General features: G+C 47.1%; 1 protein-coding gene and 1 pseudogene across 2 annotated transcripts in view; one reads left to right on the top strand and one right to left on the bottom strand.

The window, feature by feature from the left end:
• The first annotated feature begins 745 nt into the window (after positions 1–745).
• Positions 746–1157, top strand: LOC309362378 (elongin-B pseudogene; annotated as a pseudogene). Its single transcript has one exon. The product of its transcript is annotated as an elongin-B pseudogene (transcript).
• A 13494-nt stretch (positions 1158–14651) lies between these two features.
• The window catches only part of LOC309362261 (gamma-aminobutyric acid receptor subunit gamma-4-like), a 39971-nt gene continuing 32406 nt past the window's right edge, over positions 14652–22216 (bottom strand). The window contains 4 exon segments of the mRNA XM_081897874.1: positions 14652–15907; positions 16689–16891; positions 19817–19969; positions 21520–21657. Of these exon segments, the coding sequence (XP_081754000.1) occupies positions 15599–15907; positions 16689–16891; positions 19817–19969; positions 21520–21657 (803 nt within the window). The 3' untranslated portion in view covers positions 14652–15598.

Raw genomic sequence — 22216 nt, 5'->3', positions numbered from 1 at the left:
TGCCGGAGGTACCATTCGCCTTCAGAGTTTGTAACCAGGGCTACTGCAACAAACAGCTGTGCAAGCCTTTGGGAAGCAGAGACTTGAGAGGGGAACAGAGGAGGGAGGGAATGAAGGAAAGAAAGTGGAACAGAGGCCAGTGTTTCCTGTGGCACCCCAACTATCATTCAAGGCACCCCATGGTGCCACGGCACACTGGCTGAAAACCACTGCTCTATCCAACAGTGAGCAGCATCTTTTCCTGCTTCTCACTCTTCTGTATTATGTTATCTACATGACTCCACTACTAATGCTCAAAGAAAGCCCTGCCCATTTCCAGAGGGATGAAGGATCCAGAACGCTTTTATGTCACCTGCTGGAATTCTATTTTCTATGGTTTGGATGCTCAACATTCACCATCCATGTCAGATGGAAAATGTGGATGTCTGAATTTATATTGGTGTGTCACTATTCCTTTCTCTCATTGTTTATTGTTTGTTTGTTTGCTTTGTATTTTATGTAATACCCTGCTAGTGCACAGGTTGTTAATAATGGCAATAAAGTTGTTTTTTAAACCCTTCAGACTCCCCCTTTTGTTGCACTGATTTGCACTATCAGGGTGGTTTCACCCTATCCCATGTTCAATATTGTTTGTGCCTGCAAAGTATTCCCTATCTTGTTGAAATTCTGTAATGGTTTTATACCTCAAATATTCTGGTTTGTTTTCCCCTTGCTTTTCTTTAACTATAGCCCATCTGGATGCAAGTTGGGATACTGGGGGTTCTGCTGCTACTTCCTCTCTGGGGGGTCTGGGCTTAGGTTCCAGCTGCAGAGATGGATGTCTTTCTAATGATCCTATGTCACAAGACGACCATCTTCACAGATGCCAAGGAGTCCAGTATGGTGGATGAGCTGAAAAGAATTGTTGAGGGGATTCTTAAGAGACCCCCCCAGAAGAACAAAGACTATACCAGGATGACCAGCTGTTGGATAACAGCAAAACCCTTGGAGACTGTGGGTTCACCACAGACCCCAGCAACAGTTGCCTTGGCCTTCAGAGCCGTGAAGATGCCTTTGAGTCCCTCCACATTGATCCCTTCTCCAGACCCCCGGAGCTCCCAGAAGTGATGAAGCCCCAGGACTCTGGCAGCAGCTCCAACAAGCAAGTGGTGCAGTGAGAGCTACAGGGCAATGGAGCGAGCTGCAAAATCCGTGGTGCCCCTTCCCCACCACCCACGCCCTTCCTCAACCCTCCAGTGTGGAGAGAGACATGGCACTGCCCCACTCCTCTAATCCAGGTCTCCCTTCTACTCTGCCCCTCTCTAAACATGACACACACCTCCTTCCAAGCCTCTCCCCACTCATCAAACAGAGAAATGCTTTCATTTTTGGTTTTGGATAAAATAAAAGCTCAGCTGTTTAAAAAATAAAAAAAAAGCCCCTTTGGAGAGCAATAATGTGGCAGCATTAGGGAAGCATTGCAGAGCAACTGATAAGGCAGAATAAATCACAACTAATGCACTATTGTTGTGTAAAGAGCATATGGCAGAGGCACACCCACTGCAACAAAACACCAGCTTGGAGGGTCCCTTGGACTAAACAAACTTTTGGATTCAAGGGAGGGCTCCAGGCTGAACAAACTTAGAATTCAGAGTCTGAACCCCAAAATCCCACAAGTATATATTTAAATAATGAGATTGTTCCTCCTTACAGTCACTGCAATTGTGATAAGAATTTAAAACAACAAGTCCAGCATTAGCAACCTCTACACTGATCCTGGAAGGTTCTGGCAGTCACACTGGCATGGGGCCATTTTAACAGGGAAGGCAAAACAGCAGAAGATTCAGCCATCACCACTGAGAGGGTATGTGTGAGAACTGCTTCTGGCACACCACAGGCTGGCCAAGTCTTGCATCAAGTAGCAGATCAGCCATGGGATTGTCCTGAGGAGGCGTTTTGCTTTCCTTGTGCCATATACCAGAGCTGCCTTTGGTCTTCCATGTCTGCTTCCACTGGGATACAGTTTGCTCTCCCTCCTTTATTTTCTCCAGGTCCAGAACCACAGGAGGAAGGCCACAGAATGGTTAGCAAATGTCACCACCACACTGTGATTTGTCTGTTGCAACTCTTGTGGGCGCCTGTTGCAATTTAGGACCAAGCCCAGTGATGCTTTCCTGTTGGGCAAAGGATGCCCCTTCTACCATCCCAATCACCACCATCACCCGACTCATGCTGAGCTGGAATTATAGAATAGAATTGTAGAGCTGGAAGGAACATTGAGGGTCATCTAGTCCAACCCCCTACAATGCTGGAATCTTAGCTAAAGCAGCCATGGCAGATGGCTATACAACTTCTGCTTAACAACCTCCAAGGAAGGAGAGTTCACTACCTTCTGAGGGATTCTGTTCCACTTGTAACTTGATTCTGTTGGTTCAAGGGAGAAAAGCTTGCTCTATCTTCCATGTGACATTCCTTCCAATATTTGTAAACAGTTGTCATGTTTTCTCTCAGTCTCCTCTTATGCAGGTGCTGCAAGGGGCTTAGTGATGGGCCATGGGATGGTGTGGATTGGAAGCAAGATGCACAGGCAGGATCTGAACAGCAGACATGACTTTGCTTCCAGCATGTGGACATCATAGAGGTGGTTTGCAAAACGCGTCTCCTCCTCCCACATAAGGCATTGGCATGTTCAATGAGCCTAGGAAGAAGGGGGTGGTAAGCAGTGAAAGGAGGCCTTACTCCCTTGGAGTGGTGGTGGTTGGGAAATAATCAGTTCCAGTGTAAGAGCAGGATGCAGCGCAGAGTCTCTGCTCCACACCCAGAAGCAAGCCAGGAAAAGCTCTGTCTGGACAATAAAACCATCACCACAGACGGCAATTAATTATTCATGTGTAGAACATATTGTTGATGTAATAAATCACTACTTGGTAGCAATGAGATTTTGTCTATTCAGATGCAAATGAAACACACACACACACACACCTCCTCTCTCATGTATTCTCCCCAACATCTTCTGTTTTCTCACTAGAACCTGGGGGCTAGTGCTTCAGTTTTCTTACACAGCGGGCTTAGACCAGTTAAAGTTAATCTAACAGCTTTATTTCAGCAATTAAAATTAGATGGTGAAGGGCACAGAGAAGGTCCTTGCTCCTGAAATACTGCCCCCACTTAGACTGTAACCATAAGTGAAGGAGGTATAATAAAGGGCAGCTGAATGATCTAAAATCCAAAGCCCTCCTGTACTTTCACCAATGGGATGGAGATTGGAGCCAAGACTCGTCACCTATTTGTTAGAAATAGAAATCAGAAGAGGATGCTTGATCCAAATACCTACCCAGTCTGGGAGCATATCAGGTAGCTGCTTTGTGGTGCTCCAGATCCAAGCTGCTTCCTGTTCCTCCCCAGCCCTCCCCTGGATCACTCCCCCCCTAACAAAGTCCCTTTAGGGCCTGGGCCAGATTGTCATCAGCCATTGTGGAGTGGGGGAAAGGGGAGATCCATTTGCCCACCCCACCTCTAGGAACAACCAGTGCCTTTCTTTCCCAATGCTGAGTGTAAGTGGTCTCCAGAACAACCATTGCTAACTCAATCTCTTTTGATATGGATGGCTGGTTTCCATGTCTCGTTTTATGGGAGCTAATTGCTAGGAAGTTGCTTCTTAAGCCATGTTGAATAGAAAACAATAGTACCGCTCCATTCTGCATTGGTCAGACCCCACATGAGGTCCTGTGTCCAGTTCTGGGCACCCCAATTTGAGGAGGAGATTGGGAATCCAGAAGGTGTGAAGAGCAGAGGAGGGCAGCCAAGATGATGGTCTGGAAACCAAGCCTTATGAAGAATGGTGGAAGGAGTTGGCAATGTTTGCCTGGAGAAGAGAAGAAAGAGAGGTTAGATGAGAGCCACCTTCAACTACCTGAAGGGTTGTCACATGAAAGATGGAGAAGGCTGCTGCTCCAGAAGGGAATGCTGGATGGATTTTGATGAGCAGGAGAGGAGATTTTATTTAGTATTCATGCTTCCTCTTTCTTACAAATATCTCTTTTAGCAGAGTGAAAAGCACCAGCCATGTGCAACTTATCTCTAGAAGCTATGAACATTACAGATATCCATTGTCCAGTTCAAAATGGAGATTGCTCTCTGAAGAGGAGCAAATGAACATCCTTCTCCATTGCAGGTAGGAAAAAGAGTGTGAAGTGGACAGAAAGAAGTAGATTTAGTTTCTATGGTTCCCTTTCCCACCACAAAAGTTTAGAGGATAATACATCATAGAGTCCCCTGACTATTATGAAATCTGTGATTTGGTTGCAGATCCTTCCACAGAGAGCACCCAAATCAATAGATTCAAATGACAAGGAGATTCCGCCTAAACTCTAGGAAGAACTTTCTTCCCAAAGAGCTGTTCAGCAGTGGAATGGACTCCTTTGGAAGGTGGTGAATTATCCTCTACAGGAGGTTTTCAAACAGAGGTTGGATGCTGTCAATGATTCTTTAACTATAAATCCTGCAGTAAAGGGGTTGGACTAGATGATCCTTGGAATTCCTTCTAACTCTGCAATTCTATTATTCTAATTTCATGAGGTTCCTCCTCAACTTTTTCAGCTCCCTATTCGTGAATCCTCTGCTCTCTGTGACCCACTAAGGTTAGTGCCCTGCAGATTTATTTATTTTATGATATTTATTTGGCAAGATTTATATCCTATTTTATTGAGAAAGACCTCTAAGTGGTTCAGATAAAATATTCATTGAACGGTCCCTAGAGGCCAAATCATTGAGCTGGAGTGCTCAGAGTGACACAGACTCTGGGGCGTCCCTCTACATGCTAGGCTGCATTTTCCTTCTGCAGGATGAGGATTCTCCTAATGCCCAAACCTGCCCAACACTCAGCAAGGACAAGGGACATGTGCCCTTTTGCAACCACCTGGTACCAGGTCTGATAAAGGCAGCATGAGGAAAGGGGGCTGCCAGCTGCAGCTGGAGTGCTCAGAGTGACACAGACTCTGGGGCGTCCCTCTACATGCTAGGCTGCATTTTCCTTCTGCAGGATGAGGATTCTCCTAATGCCCAAACCTGCCCAACACTCAGTAAGGACAAGGGACAAGTCATGTGCCCTTTTGCAACCACCTGGTACCAGGTCTGATAAAGGCAGCATGAGGAAAGGGGGCTGCCAGCTGCAGCAAGGAAAAACCTCCTCTTGGGCTCTGCTCCTCTTGCTTTCTGGCATTTGCTTCCTCTCTCCCTTCCTCCCCACGAGCCTTCAGCAATTTCTAGGCCAGCTGTCCACAAACGTTAGCCTCATCTCACTCCCCTTTCCTTTTCCTCCCCCCTCCAACCTCTTCCACCACATCCTGGTCTGCTGCTGAGATCTTTCTTCGCCTTTGGAAAAACAGTGAGGAGGTGGCTGCCAACTGTGCCAGAGAGACACCAGCCAGCCTGCACCAGACCATAGCTCCTGGGCCTTGATCCATCAGCCACATATTTTTTTGTGGGGGGCAGTGTGCATGTTTGTGTGTAAGACAAATGACTTTAAAAAATGTAATTCTAGGCCTGATCCAGCCCCAGTGGTGTAATGTCTAACCCTAAGCAGATAAGAATATAGGAAGAGACCTGCTGGATCAGGCCCAACAGAGCTCATCTGGTCCAGCATCATGTTCTTATGGTGGCCATCCAGATGCCTGTATGGAAGCCCACAAACAAGACCAGAGCACAACAACAATATTGTCCCCTCTTGCGGTTTCCTGAAGCTTGTGTACATAAGCATTAATGCCTGCAACCATGGAGGCAGAGCATAGTCACTATCACAGCTAGTAGCCATGGGTGTAATGCACAGATGGTTGGTGGCGGTGGCAGTCTTTCAGTAGTGATGTAACTGGTTCACCAGTTTCCACAGAGTCTTGCAAGTGATTCCTCTCTACCAAGACCTTATTACTTACTCAGATGGTAGCCTAGTTAGAGTAGTGATAGATCTGTCTGGAGTTGATCTCTTCTGCTGCCCAGTTGTTCTAGTCAAGGCTGCTGCAGAGGTAGAGTTACTTGTCAAGATGGCCAAGGATGCCTGGAAGGGTTGAAACTTGGCGACCTGTTTCAAAGAGTTCACCCAGACTTCCTTTTGTGCCATGTTTGTACAATTTGTGTCTGAGCAATTCTTCTTCTTCTTCTTCTTCTTCTTCTTCTTCTTCTTCTTCTTCTTCTTCTTCTTCTTCTTCTTCTTCTTCTTCTTCTTCTTCTTCTGTAGCTTTCCCTGCGAAAACCCACTACCACTGAATCAGAAGAAATGGCACTCCAAGGAAAACCTGAATTGCTATTTGTTACAAGTCAGCAATAAAGAGCAGGTTTTCCAGGGGAAAGTGAGGGTGGGGGAGGACTCAGACACAGAGCTTTAAAGCACAGACATGTGCCAATAGCATGGGGCAAAAGCTAAGTGTGGATGAGCCCAAGTCTCAGAGCTCATTCTTTCTGAGCAGGGAATCTGTCCCAGAGGCTTGAGGCTGATGAGTGACAGGGTGGGGGTTCTGGAAAGTGCTTTTAACAAAAGCAGAGGTCCTGAAATCCACTTAGCTGATCAGAACCATCTTGCTTTTTTGAAGCATCAGCATCACACTTCGTGCTCAGGAAAGGTGATGCTGCACAAAGAGGAGAAGGTAAATGCATTTGCAAGATGCATCAGCAGTTCCAGCCTATGGAAGAAGACAGAAGGGGTGCAATTATTCTGCCCCACTTGGCACTCATCAGGTGCCTGGTGTCCCCAGATCACATCCAGATTTAGATAATACACTCAGTGGCACTCAGAAGAAGTTGGGTATCCACAGTGGCCTTGGCCAACAAGCCTGCCCCCCCCCTCCGCGCATCATTTCTAGTTTACTTGGGTGAGGACAGCAGTGTACTCAGAAAATTGTAGACCCTGGACTCAGTGGACTCACAGCCCTCTCTCCTTTGAATTGTCTCCTATATTATTATTCCAGCTGCAAAGCACAGAATTCTATCTAATCCATTGATCCATTCGTCATCTGTAGCAATGACTGACCAGCATCTATAATAAGGAAGCCCCAGCAGGCCCAAGAATGCCCACATTGGGTGGGTGCTGATACAGACCCTGATACAGGTCCTGTTTCCCACCATCCTCCAATGCTCTGTGGGGGTGGGGGTGGTGTGGGGACAATCTGGGGCTGTGGACTCCAAATGTTGGCCCCAAGGTCCAGCCCTCACTACACCACTGTGTGGTACAACTGCGGCTAATTTCCCAGAGCTGCTGTAAGAGTAAAACTAATCTGGGCCTCTGATATTCTTTGGCACCACAATGTTGACAGCGCCATCAAACAGACTTATGAATAAATCAATGTGAAGGGCTCTGATCTGGCACCAACAGAGCCAGTTCAGACTGGGCTGCATCCGTTTCACAACAACTTCAAAGCCTCCAACAGAGCTTTGATTTGGCTTTTGTGAATTAAACACGCAAGTACCCCCCAGACAAATTGGGGAGGAGGAAGGGACAGAGCAGCAACTGCCACATGTGTCTTCCTGTGCAGAAAAGAAGGTCTGGATCTGGCACAAGCAATTGCCAAAGTTCAGAGCTGGGACAAGGCACTCACAACTTCATCTTTTATTCATCATTTATGCCTGAATCATCTTCATTCTCTTTTTCATATATTATAGAATTATAGAACTGTAGAGTTGGAAGGCATCCTGAGGGTCATCTGGTCCAACCCCCTGCAATGCAGGAATCTCCACTAAAGCATGCGTGACAGATGGCCATCCAACCTCTCCAAGGGTGGAGAGTCCACCAAGGGAGTTTGTTCCACTGCCACACAGCTCTTGTTGTCAGAAAGTTCTTCCTGATGCTTAGTTGGAATCTCCTTGCTTTTTACAGATAGGTAGCCGTGTTGGTCTGCCATAGTAAAAAAAAAAAAAAATTCCTTCCAGTAGCACCTTAAAGACCAACTAAGTTAGTTCTTGGTATGAGCTTTCGTGTGCATGCACACTTCTTCAGATACACATATATCTGAAGAAGTGTGCATGCACACGAAAGCTCATACCAAGAACTAACTTAGTTGGTCTTTAAGGTGCTACTGGAAGGAATTCTCCTTGCTTTTTGTTTTGTTTGTCTGTTTTGAATTTTAAAAAAAGATTTCCCCATAATACAGTAAAATTACAACTAGAAAAAATACAAATTGAGTAAGTAAAATGCAGAGTCCTCTCTTAAAACTAATTCTTGACTCTTATCACCAAAGAGGACAGTAGCTCCTCCCAGCTCTCACCTGGAACTTTTCCTTTCTTCTCCCAGCCTCTGGCCCTGGGAAACCAACCTTTTCCTGTCTCTCATCCAGGGTACTGCATCAACCATCAACCACCCCCATGACCATACAATCTCTGCACTTACTAAAGGCCCTTAACACTGGACAAGAAAGAAAGAAAGAAAGAAAGAAAGAAAGAAAGAAAGAAAGGAAGGAAGGAAGGAAGGAAGGAAGGAAGGAAGGAAGGAAGGAAGGAAGGAGAGAGAATAATAAAATAAAAAATATAAAAGGGGGGAAAGCATTAGAAAAAGAAAACTTCCAGTTTTCCAACTACCAATTACATAAAAAAGAAAATATAATTATTTAAAACATTCAGTCCATGCTAACATCCATCTTCTCCACTTTCTGTTAAACAATATTTCTTTTAAGTCAAGGTGTCTCAGAATCATTTATTTCTTTTTCACATGAAAACTCCAAGAAAGTTTCCCTATTATTATTGATAAATCTTAACTTTTTTCCCCTTGTAACTTTCCCTCCATTAATTCCCACCACCCTTACTCCATATTCAATTATAATAAATTCTTCCATCCATATCCATCTTAAAGTCTCACCACTTTGATCACACATTGAACTAATATTCAATATTTTTACATTATTATATATTCATTAGTTCATGTCCTGTTCAATGTTCAATTCCATTTCCTGTTGAATTTCCATCTCTTGTATTTACGATAGTATCCTGACCTCCTTCTCTAGGACCTTCCATTTTCTTTTCCCCCAGTTTTTTTTTCAGGCAAAGTACCATAATCTTAATAGTATCATTCTCTGAATTTGTCCCAGATCATATGCAGAATACTTCCTCTTTGCTAGAACTGAAGAAAAGCCAAGACTGAAGTTTCCCCCAAGCATTCTTCCCTCTCAATTCCATCGGTACCACATCCAATTAATATTCCATCTCACCATTTGTGACTTTATAATCTCTTTTCCCTCCAAATCCTTGTCTGGAAGTCATTTCCATTTCAGCAGGTTCGAAAGCGTACCTGCGCAAGTAGATAAATAGGTAGGTAAGGTAAATGGTGTTTCTGTCATGGTGTCCCATTGTGCCAGAAGCAGTTTAGTCATGCTGGCCACATGACCCAGAAAGCTCTCTGTGGACAAACACCAGCTCCCTTGGCCTGAAGCGAAATGAACGCCACACCCCATAGTCTCCTTTGACTGGACTTAACCATCCTGGGGTCCTTTACCTTTACCGTTTTACACAGATATTTCAATGTCACAAATTACTTGGAGCAGCCCTAGAGCCACACTGAGAGCTTGTACACACTTCTGCTTTTTCCTGCCTAGAAAGCATGGGCTTGAGTGGTTTTGCCTCTTCCCTGCCTTTGAAAACCCACACTTCAGTGCTAAATTGGAGCAAAAGTCAATCTGGAGAAAACCCAATTAACGTTTGCTTTGATTCAGAGGTAAACAGTAGGTCTTCCCAGGGGCAAGTTGCAGGGCTAGTGGAAATGTGGATGAGCCCTGAGTCACACACACCAAGCAAGTGGCTCCACATGAAGCTGAAGGATGGAAGGTTCAGGACAGACAAAAGACAGTCATTCTTCATGCATGCCTATGGAGCTCACAAATACAGGAGGCAATGATGGCTTCAAAAGAGAATTTGATCTATCAGGAGACCTTGCCAACAAAGCTCCGTATAGTTAAAGCTATGGTTTTCCCAGTAGTGATTCATGGAAGTGAGAGCTAGACCATAAAGAAGGCTGATGGCCGAAGATTGGATGCTTTTGAATTATGGTGCTGGAGGAGACTCTTGAGAGTCCCATGGACTGCAAGAAGATCAAACCTATCCATTCTGAAGGAAATCAGCCCTGAGTGCTCACTGGAAGGACAGATCCTGAAGCTGAGGCTCCAATACTTTGGCCACCTCATGAGAAGACTCCCTGGAAAAGACCCTGATGTTGGTGTTACCGGAAAAATCCAAGGGCTCCCTTGGACAAAAACAAAGACACCAACCAGGATAACTTGGAGCAAAACAGCAGCCTGTAGGCTTGGCATTTATTGAACTGTTGCAACAGGGTGCTCCCCTCACTTGCAGGAGAGAGGAAGGAACCAGAAAAATGGTGTGCAAGACCTTATAAAGACTTTTGAAATTGCCATCCTGTAGATCAAGACCACCCCCAGAAACATCATACATACATCACAGAAGGGGTGTAACCTAAGACCACCCCTCAGATACATACATCACAGAAAGGAGGGGTTGAGGGAGGAGTTGTGGTGGTAACCTGAGTGTCCTGTCACCTGGCTGGTTCTCCCTTTCCCCCTTCCCATGAGTACTTTCCAGGTGACAGAGGGGAGTTTGCAGTTTCCTGCCCCCAGGGGGAAGAGCTGATTATTGTCTTTTGTTCCAGTCCATGCTGAATCCACTCCCATATGCAAGTTCTTTGTGAACTTGATGGTCTTCTGACTAGGACCATCAGGGTTGGCATAACAACTGGGCAGGGCTCCTGTGTATGTACTGGTATGCTCAAGGATTATGGCTGCCCTGTATCAAACCTTCCCCATTTTGTAGTCCTTCCTTCATGGAGTAAAATAAAAGTGGAACAGTGCAAATCCGGTTGATTTTCTATGAATTTATAACAGAAGCGTAGCGTATGTAGTGTGTGAGTGTGAGTGTGAGTGAAGTTTGTACAAACTGAATGGGGGGGGGTTCCTGCTACATTGGGAAAGATGGGGGGCACAAGGAGAAGGGGACGAGAGAGGACGAGATGGTTGGACAGTGTTCTCGAAGCTACCAGCAAGAGTTTGACCAAACTGCGGGAGGCAGTGGAAGACAGGAGTGCCTGGCGTGCTCTGGTCCATGGGGTCACGAAGAGTCAGACACGACTAAACAACTAAACAACAACACTAGCCATGTAGGCAGTGCTTTGCCCCCACATTCAGAGGCAGCAATGCTACTTAATATCAGTTGCTGGAAACTGTAGGAAGGGAGAGGGCTCTTGTGCCCAGGTCCCGCTTGCTGGTTTCCTCTCATGGGCAACTGGATGGTCACTGTGAGAGCAGGACCAGTTGAACCATTGGCCTGATCGAGCAGGCTCTGTATTTGTTCTTATGGCCAATCATTAATTTACATTGGCTTACTTCCTTCCCCAGTTGATTTCCTCTCAGATCAAAACCATGCATCCTCTCTTGTGGAGCATCAGGAGGATCAAATCCCAGAATAGCAGGAATGGGACACCCCCCACCCCAGGTTTCCCAACATTGCAGAGCTGCCTGGTCTGTGAGTCCCCAACATTCACACCTCATGCTAATGATGTTCTCTTTTCCTTAAATGCAACAAAGACATTGCAAAGAACATCTCCAGCTGAGTGCTCACGAAGGTGCTGGCAGCAACTGAACCAACCCCTAATTTAGGTCACCTTGTGTATCAACCACAGCTAGTTCAGAATATTCCTAAATTTAATTATCAGAGGATAAAAAAGACAGACACAATTTGACATGATTTCCTCTCCCTTACATTCTGCCTCAACGTCTCTGCCCCCACCCTCCCACTCTACACATTGAGCTGCATTTTATTCTACTGGGAACATTGAGGGTCCTCCTAGCATCCCCACCTTGAAATAAAACACAAATGCTTATTCTGCTCACATCACTTCATGTTTGCATCACATTCCCCTTTAGTTATTCAGTTTACTTTGGTAGCCTCCCCTTGCAATACCCTCCCCCATTTTGGATTCAAGTTGGCCTTTTCATTCTGTGCTTAAACAGCTCTCTCTCACATACACACACCTCAAAGCACAGACAGTCTCAGGCCCATGCCAGGGAGTTCTTGTAGGTCCTTTCCAAGGCTTGCAAGACCTGCTGCTCTGCACTTTAGCAGGGATTTTGTGTTCAACGTGCTAAAAGATTAAAAAGCTGATGGAACCATCTTCAGGCTCATCCCTCTTGTCCTATGCCTAGAAACCACAGGTCTGAGCAGTATCTGTGCTTTCTATGCATGAGTCTGAGTGGTTTTCCCCTTGCCCCACTCCTTTGCCAGGGGAACCCCACCCTTTAGTGCTACATCAGAGCAAAAGTCAATATAGAGACAACCCGTTTGTTCTAATTGAGTGCTAAAGAGACATTTTCCTTGGGGGAAAGCAGTGGGGAGAGAGGAAGTATGGATAAGCCCTTATTGAAATATTGCAGTTGGGTGCATGTTTGTGCATGTAGGAAGACAGGGACAAGTTACAAAAAAACAACTTGCTGCTTTCCTCCAACCCTAACCATGGCCATTTCCCCATGACTATTGAGCATGGGCAAATGTTCACAGGCAGGTGTGTGAGAGAGAATGCGCTTCCACCAGAAAGAGGGCTGAAAAGTGAGATGAGCGCCGCACCCCATAGTCACCTTTGACTGGACTTAGCTGTCCAGGGGTCCTTTACCTTTTACCTTTGCTGGTGGGAGGGCCTTCCTTAATCCATCTTCAAGCAGAGCCCTGCTGAGCTGCACACTGTGGGAGCTGAACTAAATGACCTCTGAGAATCCTTCCAACTCAGCAGTGCTGTGAAAAGCAGTATCAATGCAGTGCTGCCCACCTTCAGCCCACCTGTGACACAGAAACATTCCCTAGCAACAACTTCATGGCTCAAGCACCACCACTGATGGGTTTAGGAAAGCCTTCTGAGCCTCCCTGTGACCACAACAGGCAATACTGGGCTCAGTGAAAAAACTGTTCTGACCCGCGTGGAGGTAGCTTTCCGTCATATGTTAGGAAAGCCGGGGGGGTCCACCTCCCCCTTCCCTAATACCTCCTATGGCAACACCTATCCGTCACCGTGCTCTTTATGTCAATCATCTACATGGCAACAGGCCTGTGAATCAATCCTCAATCCTTTGCACATGAAGCCTTGGTTTGTTTGCAAAGAGAGATTGAGAGGGAGGCAGTTAGCACCTGAAACCCACCCTTCCCAGGCCAGGAGATCCTGGCTTGGCCTACATGGGCAGCAGGTGCCTGTGGGTAACCTTAGAGCCAGCAGTACCTGTCCAGGGGGCAGCACTATGTATGTGGCAGGGGAGGGGAAACCCCCATGCAGGGCCATTGACCCACCCTCCCTTCCCAAAGCCAGAGGCCAAGGACATGTGTCTCTCCCCACCCCCATCCTGCTAGTCCTTGATGCAGCCGCTCAGGCCAAGTAGCTCCTGCCTCGCAGCTGAATCCTGGCTTGGTCTCACCAGGAGCTCCTTCTCCAAATGTTGGGCCTGCTGCAAGGTAGTGAGGTTCACCCTCCCGCTTCCCCAGAGTCCCTGTGAGGCTCGTTTTGTGACTGAATTGAACATGACACATCATTATTCGGATCATATTCCACAGTGTCAGAGCCCATCTCCCAGTCTGCCTGGATTTCCTCTCTGAGAAGAGGGCCTGGCTATCCCTGTCAGCGTCTTTTCCACATCCCACATGATCGCTCCCAGAGACAGCCCTTTAATGTAGCACTCACTCGTAAAGTATGTTCTCTTTAAAACATTTATTTGCAATTTACATCATGAGTAAATATTAATGGGATGAGGCTTTGAGCAAATGGAAACAGATTGTGAGGCTGACAGCAGGGGCAACTGCCTTCCCTGTGGCTTACACCAGTTCAGGATCCTGTTCTTCAGGGAGATGCTCTGTGCTTTTCACTGAACTGTGCATTTTCCAGCTCTGGTGGGGGCTGCATTGACTGCCCCCATGTCCATTTATTTGACCTGCAAAGGGGGGGGGGATGAAGTAGAAAGGTCCCCTCCCACCACCTCCCCTCATTCTGTTTAGCAGATTTGTGTGAAATGGCCAATGCTGAAAGCACCAACCTTGATGGGAAAGCTGGCTGCTTGCATCCAGCCCATTACATTTCCAGCTACCTATAAGAACATAATATTGGGATGTGAATAGATGCTAGGAGAGGATATAAAGGTAAAGGTAAAGGGACCCCTGACCATTAGGTCCAGTCGTGACCGACTCTGGGGTTGCAGTGCTCATCTCGCTTTATTGGCCGAGGGAGCCGGCGTACAGCTTCCAGGTCATGTGGCCAGCATGACTAAGCCACTTCTGGTGAACCAGAGCAGCACACGGAAACACCGTTTACCTTCCCGCTGGAGTGGTACCTATTTATCTACTTGCACTTTGATGTGCTTTTGAACTGCTAGGTTGGCAGAAGCAGGGACTGAGCAACAGAAGCTCACCCCGTCATGGGGATTCGAACCACCGACCTTCTGATCGGCAAGTCCTAGGAGAGGATATATTTATTAGTTATTATCCATCCTCCCTCATGTTTGTGAGTTCAGCAGTGCTATCCCATTGCAGCTTAAAAGAGTATCTTAGGCTAATTTTAGCCTTTTCATTCAACTAATTCAGGATGCTTTAAGGCAGACTGGATTTTCCTGGAGTTTCCCCCTTTACTCCCCCTTAAAACAATAACCACACAAACAGTCTTGTAAAAGGTAAAAATAACATTTACTCACTCAGAATACTTTTTGAAGAGTAACAGATACAGCAGCTTTGTTCAGGCAGGCTTAAAATGGTAATTCATCTACAAAGACATACTTAAGTCTAGCTTAAAATGGTGTCTGAGCTGGAGCTCAGACTTGGCAGATGTTCTCACATTGCTGGCACAGCAGAAAGAGATGAAAAAGAATAAGGAGAGTCTGCCAAGGCTGGCAGGAGAATATATACAGCTACACCCTCCCCCCTGTCAGGGCACAGTGGGAGCATCTCTCGCAAAGTTCTCTAGCAAGTTTACAGGAAAACTCTGTGAGCTTCAGCTCCTATTATGTGCCTATCTAGCAAAACATGAATTGTTGATTTGACAGCCTTTTAAACGTCCCACACATAAGATGAGCCCTGCGAGATCAGGCCAATGGCTTATCTTTGTGTAGTATCCTGTTCTCACAGTAGCCAGCCAGATGCCCCAAAAGGGAAGGAGCAGGACCTGAGCACAAGAGCCCTCTCCCCTTTGTGATTTTCAGCAACTGGAATTTAGAGCTGTTTGGTCTCTGGCCATGGAGACAGAGAACAGACATTGTAATAAACTACAGGGGGTGGGAGTGGTGATGGAATTTGGAGGATATGCAGTAGGGTGAGTGAGGGGACAGCAATGGCTTTTTCTCAACTGAATATTACAGACAAAAGCATTTTAAAGGTGTCAAGCCTACATACTTGATCATAGAAAGCCTCCCTGGCCACTACAGCAACCCCAAACCCCTACATGTCTTAGCCAACATGGGTCAAGAGGGAAGCCTCACAGTCTCCAGGGGCAGCAGCTCTTTAGACTGGAGGGGCCTGGCAGCTGCACCCTGCAATCCCAGCTTTGGCAAGTGAGGAGGAAAGGAGAGGCGAACTTCAAAGTCCTCCTTTTGTGCAGACCTTTACTGGAGGAAACTCAGAGATAGAGATAAGCAATCCAGTACACAATGTTGAACAGCAGGAAGGCTGTGGGGAAGAAAACCCGGGAGTAGGAGTCCAGGCGGGAAATGTGGATGCGGATTCTGCCCTCTCGCCAGGTGCCCGTCTGACAGTCTTCAATGCAGCAGAAGAACCGCTGACACTCCTTCCCTTCCAAGCAGGAGGGCTCCAGGTCTTCGCTCTCCACCTCTTCACTGTTGCCCTCGACTTCAGGGGGCCAGTGCACCAGGCTGTTGATGTTGATGGCAGTGTAGGAGGGCATCATCAGGTGGGCATGGCTGGCTGCCTGGAGAAGGACAAGGAGCAAATGAGAGAAGCAGAGAAGGGGCACAGGGACTTCCCCCCTCCTGCCCAACCTTGTGGAACTGGCAATCAAGTGCTGGCTTGTAAGGTGGCAGCAGGTGCAGCTCAGAGGTGTCCTTTTCTCCATCCCTCTGGCACAACTTTCAGAGGGGGAATAGACCAGCTTGACCCCCTCCCTAACCAATTAGCCCAACTGCCTTCTGGGACAAGATTTGGGGCCCCCAAAGGATCATCTGGAGTGAGGAGCCCCCCACCTCGCCCCACATCCTTTTTAATGCAAATTCCTGATGAACTTTGTGCTGTTGATGCTACTGGGGTGGTTGCACACCCCAAAAGCATCAAGAGCACAATAGAATACTATTTGCAGCTGCAAAAAGCTTCAGGGCAGTCACAGTGCTTCACTTCCAGTCATCACATCTCCCGTAATTTGCTGCTTGAAACCTCATAACTTTGTTATACTGCAAAGCGCTCTGGTTTATTTTTCTCTGGCTTTTCCCTCTGGACAGCAATAATGTGGTAGCATCAGGGTAATACCACAGAGCTACTGATAAGGCAGAATAAATCTACCACTAATGTGCTATTTATTGCATCAAGAGCATGTTGCCAAAAACATACTGGCTGCAGCAAAATGCCAGCCTGGAGGGGTCCTTCATCACTTTCCTCCCTATGCTGGCTCCTTCCCTTGTCTGGATCCTTTGGAGGGACCCTGGGTGAGGCACCTAGCTCTACCGGGCACTGTCCCGTCCCCCCACCATCCCGCTCACCAGTCTGGGCTTCCTGCTGCTATGCTGCGTTGGCTTCTTGTTTCCTGCCAGGTAGTTGAGGGTGGCATACTCCATGAGGGCTGCAAAGACGAAGATGAAGCACACTGAGACAAAGAGGTCCATGGCAGTGATGTACGAGACCCGGGGCAGGTGCTTGCGGGAGATGGTGCTCAGGGTAGTCATGGTGAGCACGGTGGTGATTCCTGGGAATAGGAGGAGAACACCTGGGTAAAACTGCTGGACGCCTTGTTGAAGGTACAACTTTAATTGTATATAAAATGTTGTATTTAATTGCATTGTATTCAAGTTGTTGTAAAAGAAGCTCTAAGCATATAGCTAGTAATTTTTTCCACTTGGTGTGGTAGGCTACCTAGTGACTAAGCCTTGTGACTAGATCAGGAATACAGTGGTACGTCCAGTTACGAACTTAATTCGTTCCAGAGGTCCATTCTTAACCCGAATCTGTTCTTAACCTGAGGTCCGCTTTCACTAATGGGGCCTCCCACTGCTGCCGTACCACTGGCGCACGACTTCCGCTTGCATCCCAGGGCAAAGTTTGCAACAAGGGGTATCTACTGCCGGGTTAGCGGAGCTTGTTACCCAAAGCATTTGTAAGGAGGATGGTATGTAACATGAGGTTTCACTGTATTAGATTTGCTACTCAACAGGCAAGCTGTAATTTGAGTGCTTCCATGTATGTGTAGAAGTGGTGGCCATTTTAGGCACATCCAACTGACATGCAATTGCCAATGCGCAGGTCCTTTTGGATCTGGAAGAGGGCAGAATGGAGGAGGAACAGGGTGTAATGCTTATAAGCACTCCACCAATGTGTGTATGGGGCCAGGAACAGAACCCCCCCCCCCACAAAATGGTTGCCACCTGTATATATGTAAATGAGTCTGTTTGCAACACAAAGATGCAGGTAGGCTGTTGACAGCAAGCAGGAGAAGGACAAAAACACAGCATGTTGACTTTAGCAGAAAGCTACATTTTATTAAAGACATTTAAAACCTCGCCCTAGGATTAGTGTAAGCAAGGTTTGTAAGAATGAAATTCAGTGCTTGGGTTTTTTTTGCAATGTATCTTTTTGTTACTTTGTAATATTTAAAACCATGCTCTACAAGTAAAGCTTTAAAAGTTTATTTCTTGAGCAGAAGAAAATATATTCTACACAAGGGTCAGATCAGAAATCTTCCTCTGGCACTATATCTAACATGCCTATGGCCACCAAGTGGTGTGAGTAAGCCATGGGAGACCGTGGACATTGGGGCTTGGCTTCACAGGCTTCGGGGACGGGGCTGGAAGGGGTAAGCACAGTTGCTGTGGAAGTGTATGAAATCCACGTGGATTTGTTTTTCAATGCCACTATTAATAAAATCAAATATATATTCTTCCTAATTCTCCTCTCCCCCCTCCACACCCATTTTAGATGATGTTTCATTTAGACCCCCACCCACCCACCCAAAATATTTGCCATTAAAATACCATGTTTGAAAAGCATCCTTAACTGTCTTAAAAGCCAAACAAGATTCAGGATGCAGAGAATTCTAATGAGATTGAGACAAGGAGTTGCTTTAGGCAGTGGTTGAAATTGCTGATGGAGATGGGTTTGTTCCTCCTAAGGAACAAGAAACTTGGCACCTCCCCCCCCCCCCCGTGGGCAAAGAGGGGGTGATCCAGAGATCCTATCACGCAGAGGACAATAATTTGGCATGTTGCAGGGCAGGAGGAAGTGCAGAGAGACAGGGGTGCAGAGACAGGGGAAGAACCAACTCTCTGGTAGGAAAAATAGCCTGCCTGGAGCCATGAGCTCTGTGTTTGTTCAAAGAGCCCTCTGGTTTTCTCCAGCTGTGAGTACCAGTTGCACAGATGCCATGACAGGACCTGGGGCTGGGCCAAGAAGATCCCCATGTACCCTAAACCTGCCCCACAAAAGAGGCTGTGCATGGAACTGGAATATCACCCGCAATCACCAAGTAGATTATTATTGTTGCAAAGGTTGCACACAACCCCAATTCTGCCAAGCAGTGCATGAGATCCCAGGGGGTTCCAGATGCTCACCCAGAGATGTGTATCTGTTGAGAATCAAGACACAGTGGAGGTTCAAGTGTCTTTTAAAAATATGGTTTAATTACACATATTTACACCTGAGTTTATGGAATGTGTGGGGCTTTAGGGGAGGGGTAGTACTTCTGGTTATGCTCCTTCTGAGGATGTTTGTCTACCTTTGGTTCCCACCCTGCACTCAGCTCTCAACTGTGGCTCCTAGAAGCTGTCAGAATGTGACAATGGGGACACCGTGGGAAATGATTTCAACTGACTGGCTAAACCAGGTAATGGTAGCCAATGGGTCTCAAACCCTCAGTGAGTTAGGGACTTCTCACTGCATGCAGTCAATGTTGGATTGAGTGGATGAGATCAATAGTCAGTCCAACGGTCAAGAAGGCAGTTTCTGCACATGCTGTAGAGGGAAGTAAGGAGCAGATGGGGCTCATCAACCTGGGAAGGTAGCCCATCTAAGAAAAGGTAAACTGATTCTATACCTCCACTGCCTTGCAGCTTTGCTCATTCATCAGAAAGGCTTCGAGAGTAAACCCTGATGAACAATCCATACCCCCTGCCTTGTGGGTCATATTTGGGAGAAGAAAAGGCTAAGGAGTAAAACCTACACAAACCAGGAGTCCTTAAGGCAGTTGGATAGTGCCTTGTATGCTTCCTTTAGGCAACTCCTGCAGCTGAGTCGGTGCCAAACATATAGCTCTGCTTTCCTTTGGACCACTGGAGAGGTGCTGCTAACACAGCAGTTTCACCCCTAATGATATATTCCATTGTGTCTTGAGACAGATGACTGCCAACAACAGCAGTGGTGTTGGACCTCTTTGCCTTTGGGCCACAGCCCTCCCCTGCAAGGGTCTTCCCCTCCTCACAAGAGTCACTCTAATTCCCTCAGCTTCCCTCCAGCTTGCTTCATCTCTTCCCTCTCAGTTTTGAGCGAACTAGCCTTCTTGCTCCATCACGCCATGCTGCCTGGTTTAGTCATCCCACTGAGATGGAATAACCACTGTACTTAGCTCCACCTCTTGGGTGCTGCAGGGGTTAACCAGAGCTGAGGGCAATGCCTTCCTTACCCAGAGATGTTCTGGCTGGTGTAGAGTCTCTCTTGATCCAGAAGGAGACCCAGGAAAGGACCACCGTCAGGATGCAGGGGATGTAGGTCTGGATGGCAAAGTACCCCATCCGCCTGCTCAGGTCAAAGGAGACGGTCATGACTATGTACTCCCCTAGAGAAGGCCACAGAGAGGCGGGCAGGTCAGAAGAACAGGCCACTCTGCAAATCACATTGCCACCTCTGCATGCCTTTATTTTATGCTGGGCTGCTGCAGAAGTCACGGCTTCTAGCTTGAGAGGCCATCTAAAGGCACCACACATGGTCTGATACTTGTATTTTCAGTTGAGGTAACACAGGAAATGACCCAATACCTAATCTGACCATTGGTCCATCCAGCTTAGTATTGTCTTTGCCAGGCATGGGCAAACTCGGCCCTTGAGATGTTTTGGTACCACAATTCCCATCATCCCTGACCACTGGGATGATGGGAGTTGTAGTCCCAAACCATCTGGAGGGCCAAGTTTGCCCATGACAGGTCTATGCTGACTGGCAGGAATGGCTCCTCAGGGTTTCAGGCAGCGAATGTTTTTTAACACTACCTGGAGATGCCAAGCATGAGACTGAAACTGGGATCTTCTGCATGCCAAGCAGGTGTTCTGCCAGACATAGGCCCTTCCCAAGGGGGAGGCTGTGCTTCTGCAGCAATGCTCAACAATGTCTGGAACTACCTTCACCACTGGAGCTGCACCTGCTCCATTTCCCTCCTTGGCTCCTAAATCCTTTTGCTCACCACTTTGTAGGAAACATGTCTGTGAGAACTCTGGGTGTGGCCGACACGAGGGTCCAGAATAAGAGACCAGGAGGAAGACCAGAGTTCAGTCCTGCCCCCCTACAGTCTGGTCTGTGTGATGATCTATGCGTGCTTACAATGTGCTGTATTTGTGCATATATGAGGAGGGGTACTTGATTGCTTTGTGAAAGGAAAGTCAGGTGGATAATTGCCCCTTGGAGAAAAATTATTTCCTTGCTTTCTTTTAGCCAAATATTACAACATATTGGACAATGCAGGAGACATTCTGAACATTTTCAGTCACAGAGGTCAGCCTCCAGCAACCAAATTCAACTAGCCAGGAAAATGCATGATTAAGGCCTCCACCTTCCTGGAAGAAGGAACACTTGCCTTTTAGGCCTATCAGAGAGAATGGCTCCAATTAAAACCTTCTTTTTCCAAGCAATAAAAAATACTCATTTGCAGTCTGCCAATCATAAATGGATTAAGAGTATGGATTAATCAATGCATGATTTTAGCATAAATATTTCCTTTTCCAATGTAGCTTGTAGGAGTTTTGAATGTGCTCAGTATGTGGGGCTCAGGAACTGCAAGGGGGCTTCCAGGGAAGTGGACGTATTAAAATGAACTCCAGAGAGCCCAAAGAGGTCCTGTGCCAAAGTGGAGGGGAAGCTCTGAAGGAAGGTGTTGTGGTGCCCTAAGGACAGCCTGGTACCTGCTTTTGGGAGCAGGAGAAAGAAAAGGAAGCAGATACAACTTCTGTGGGCTCTCAGCAAGAACTGGGGGGGCCCAGAGAGAGGCTGCCTCTGCACCCTCCACTCCCGCCTCCTCCTGCCCTCCCAGCCCTCCAGTCTCCAAACTATTCACTTGTTTTTCATGTGAAAAAACCACCACCTACAATGTGCCCAACTCCTGTGGGACAAATGTCTTACCAGCACCTGTCCTGAGCACCTCAGATGTGTTCCTCAGACCTGTGAAGTCAAACTGGTAGAGCCTCCAAGTTCGCTGGTCAGAGACTTCAATAGAGTACCTTCTCCAGCGGTAGATGATCTCCTCTCGTGGGTAGCCATCTGGAAGGAGCAGAGCAGACACAGGCAGGAAGGTCAAGGCCCATGCAGAGTGGATTCTCTTGCAAGCCACCTCACAGCTCCTCCCTCCTGTTAATTTGATCAAAGGGGCTATACACTCTGTCCCCCTTCTGGGCTGGCTCAGAAGAACTGGTAGCCAAGGAAGATGTGCAAGGACTCTCTTTAACCACTTTAACCACCCTGCCCATCTGTGGAAGGTTCCTGATTGCATCTCCTCACCAGGGAAGTTTCCATATAGCTCAGTGGTAGAGCATTTGCCTTTCATGCAGAAGGCCCCAGGTTCAATCCACAGCAGTATCTCCAGGTAGGGTTGCAAAGAACTCCCTTCTTGAAACCCTGGAGTACCATTGCTACCAGTCAGTGTAGACAATACTGAGATAGTTTCCTTTTTTGCTTCACATTATTTTCAGGGCAACAGAGGGGGTCAGGAGGCCATGAGCTGCCTGGTAGAAGCTGGCAACCTCCCTTCCTAACAAGGGGCAAAACAGGGCAGCTGTCTACCAGCTCCATCTGGTACACAGGCTGAGACCCTACCTGCCCA

This window comes from Podarcis melisellensis (assembly GCF_964234715.1).
Source record: "Podarcis melisellensis genome assembly, chromosome: Z".
Lineage (NCBI taxonomy): Eukaryota > Metazoa > Chordata > Lepidosauria > Squamata > Lacertidae > Podarcis > Podarcis melisellensis.
This window is presented reverse-complemented; position numbering and strand designations above follow the sequence as displayed.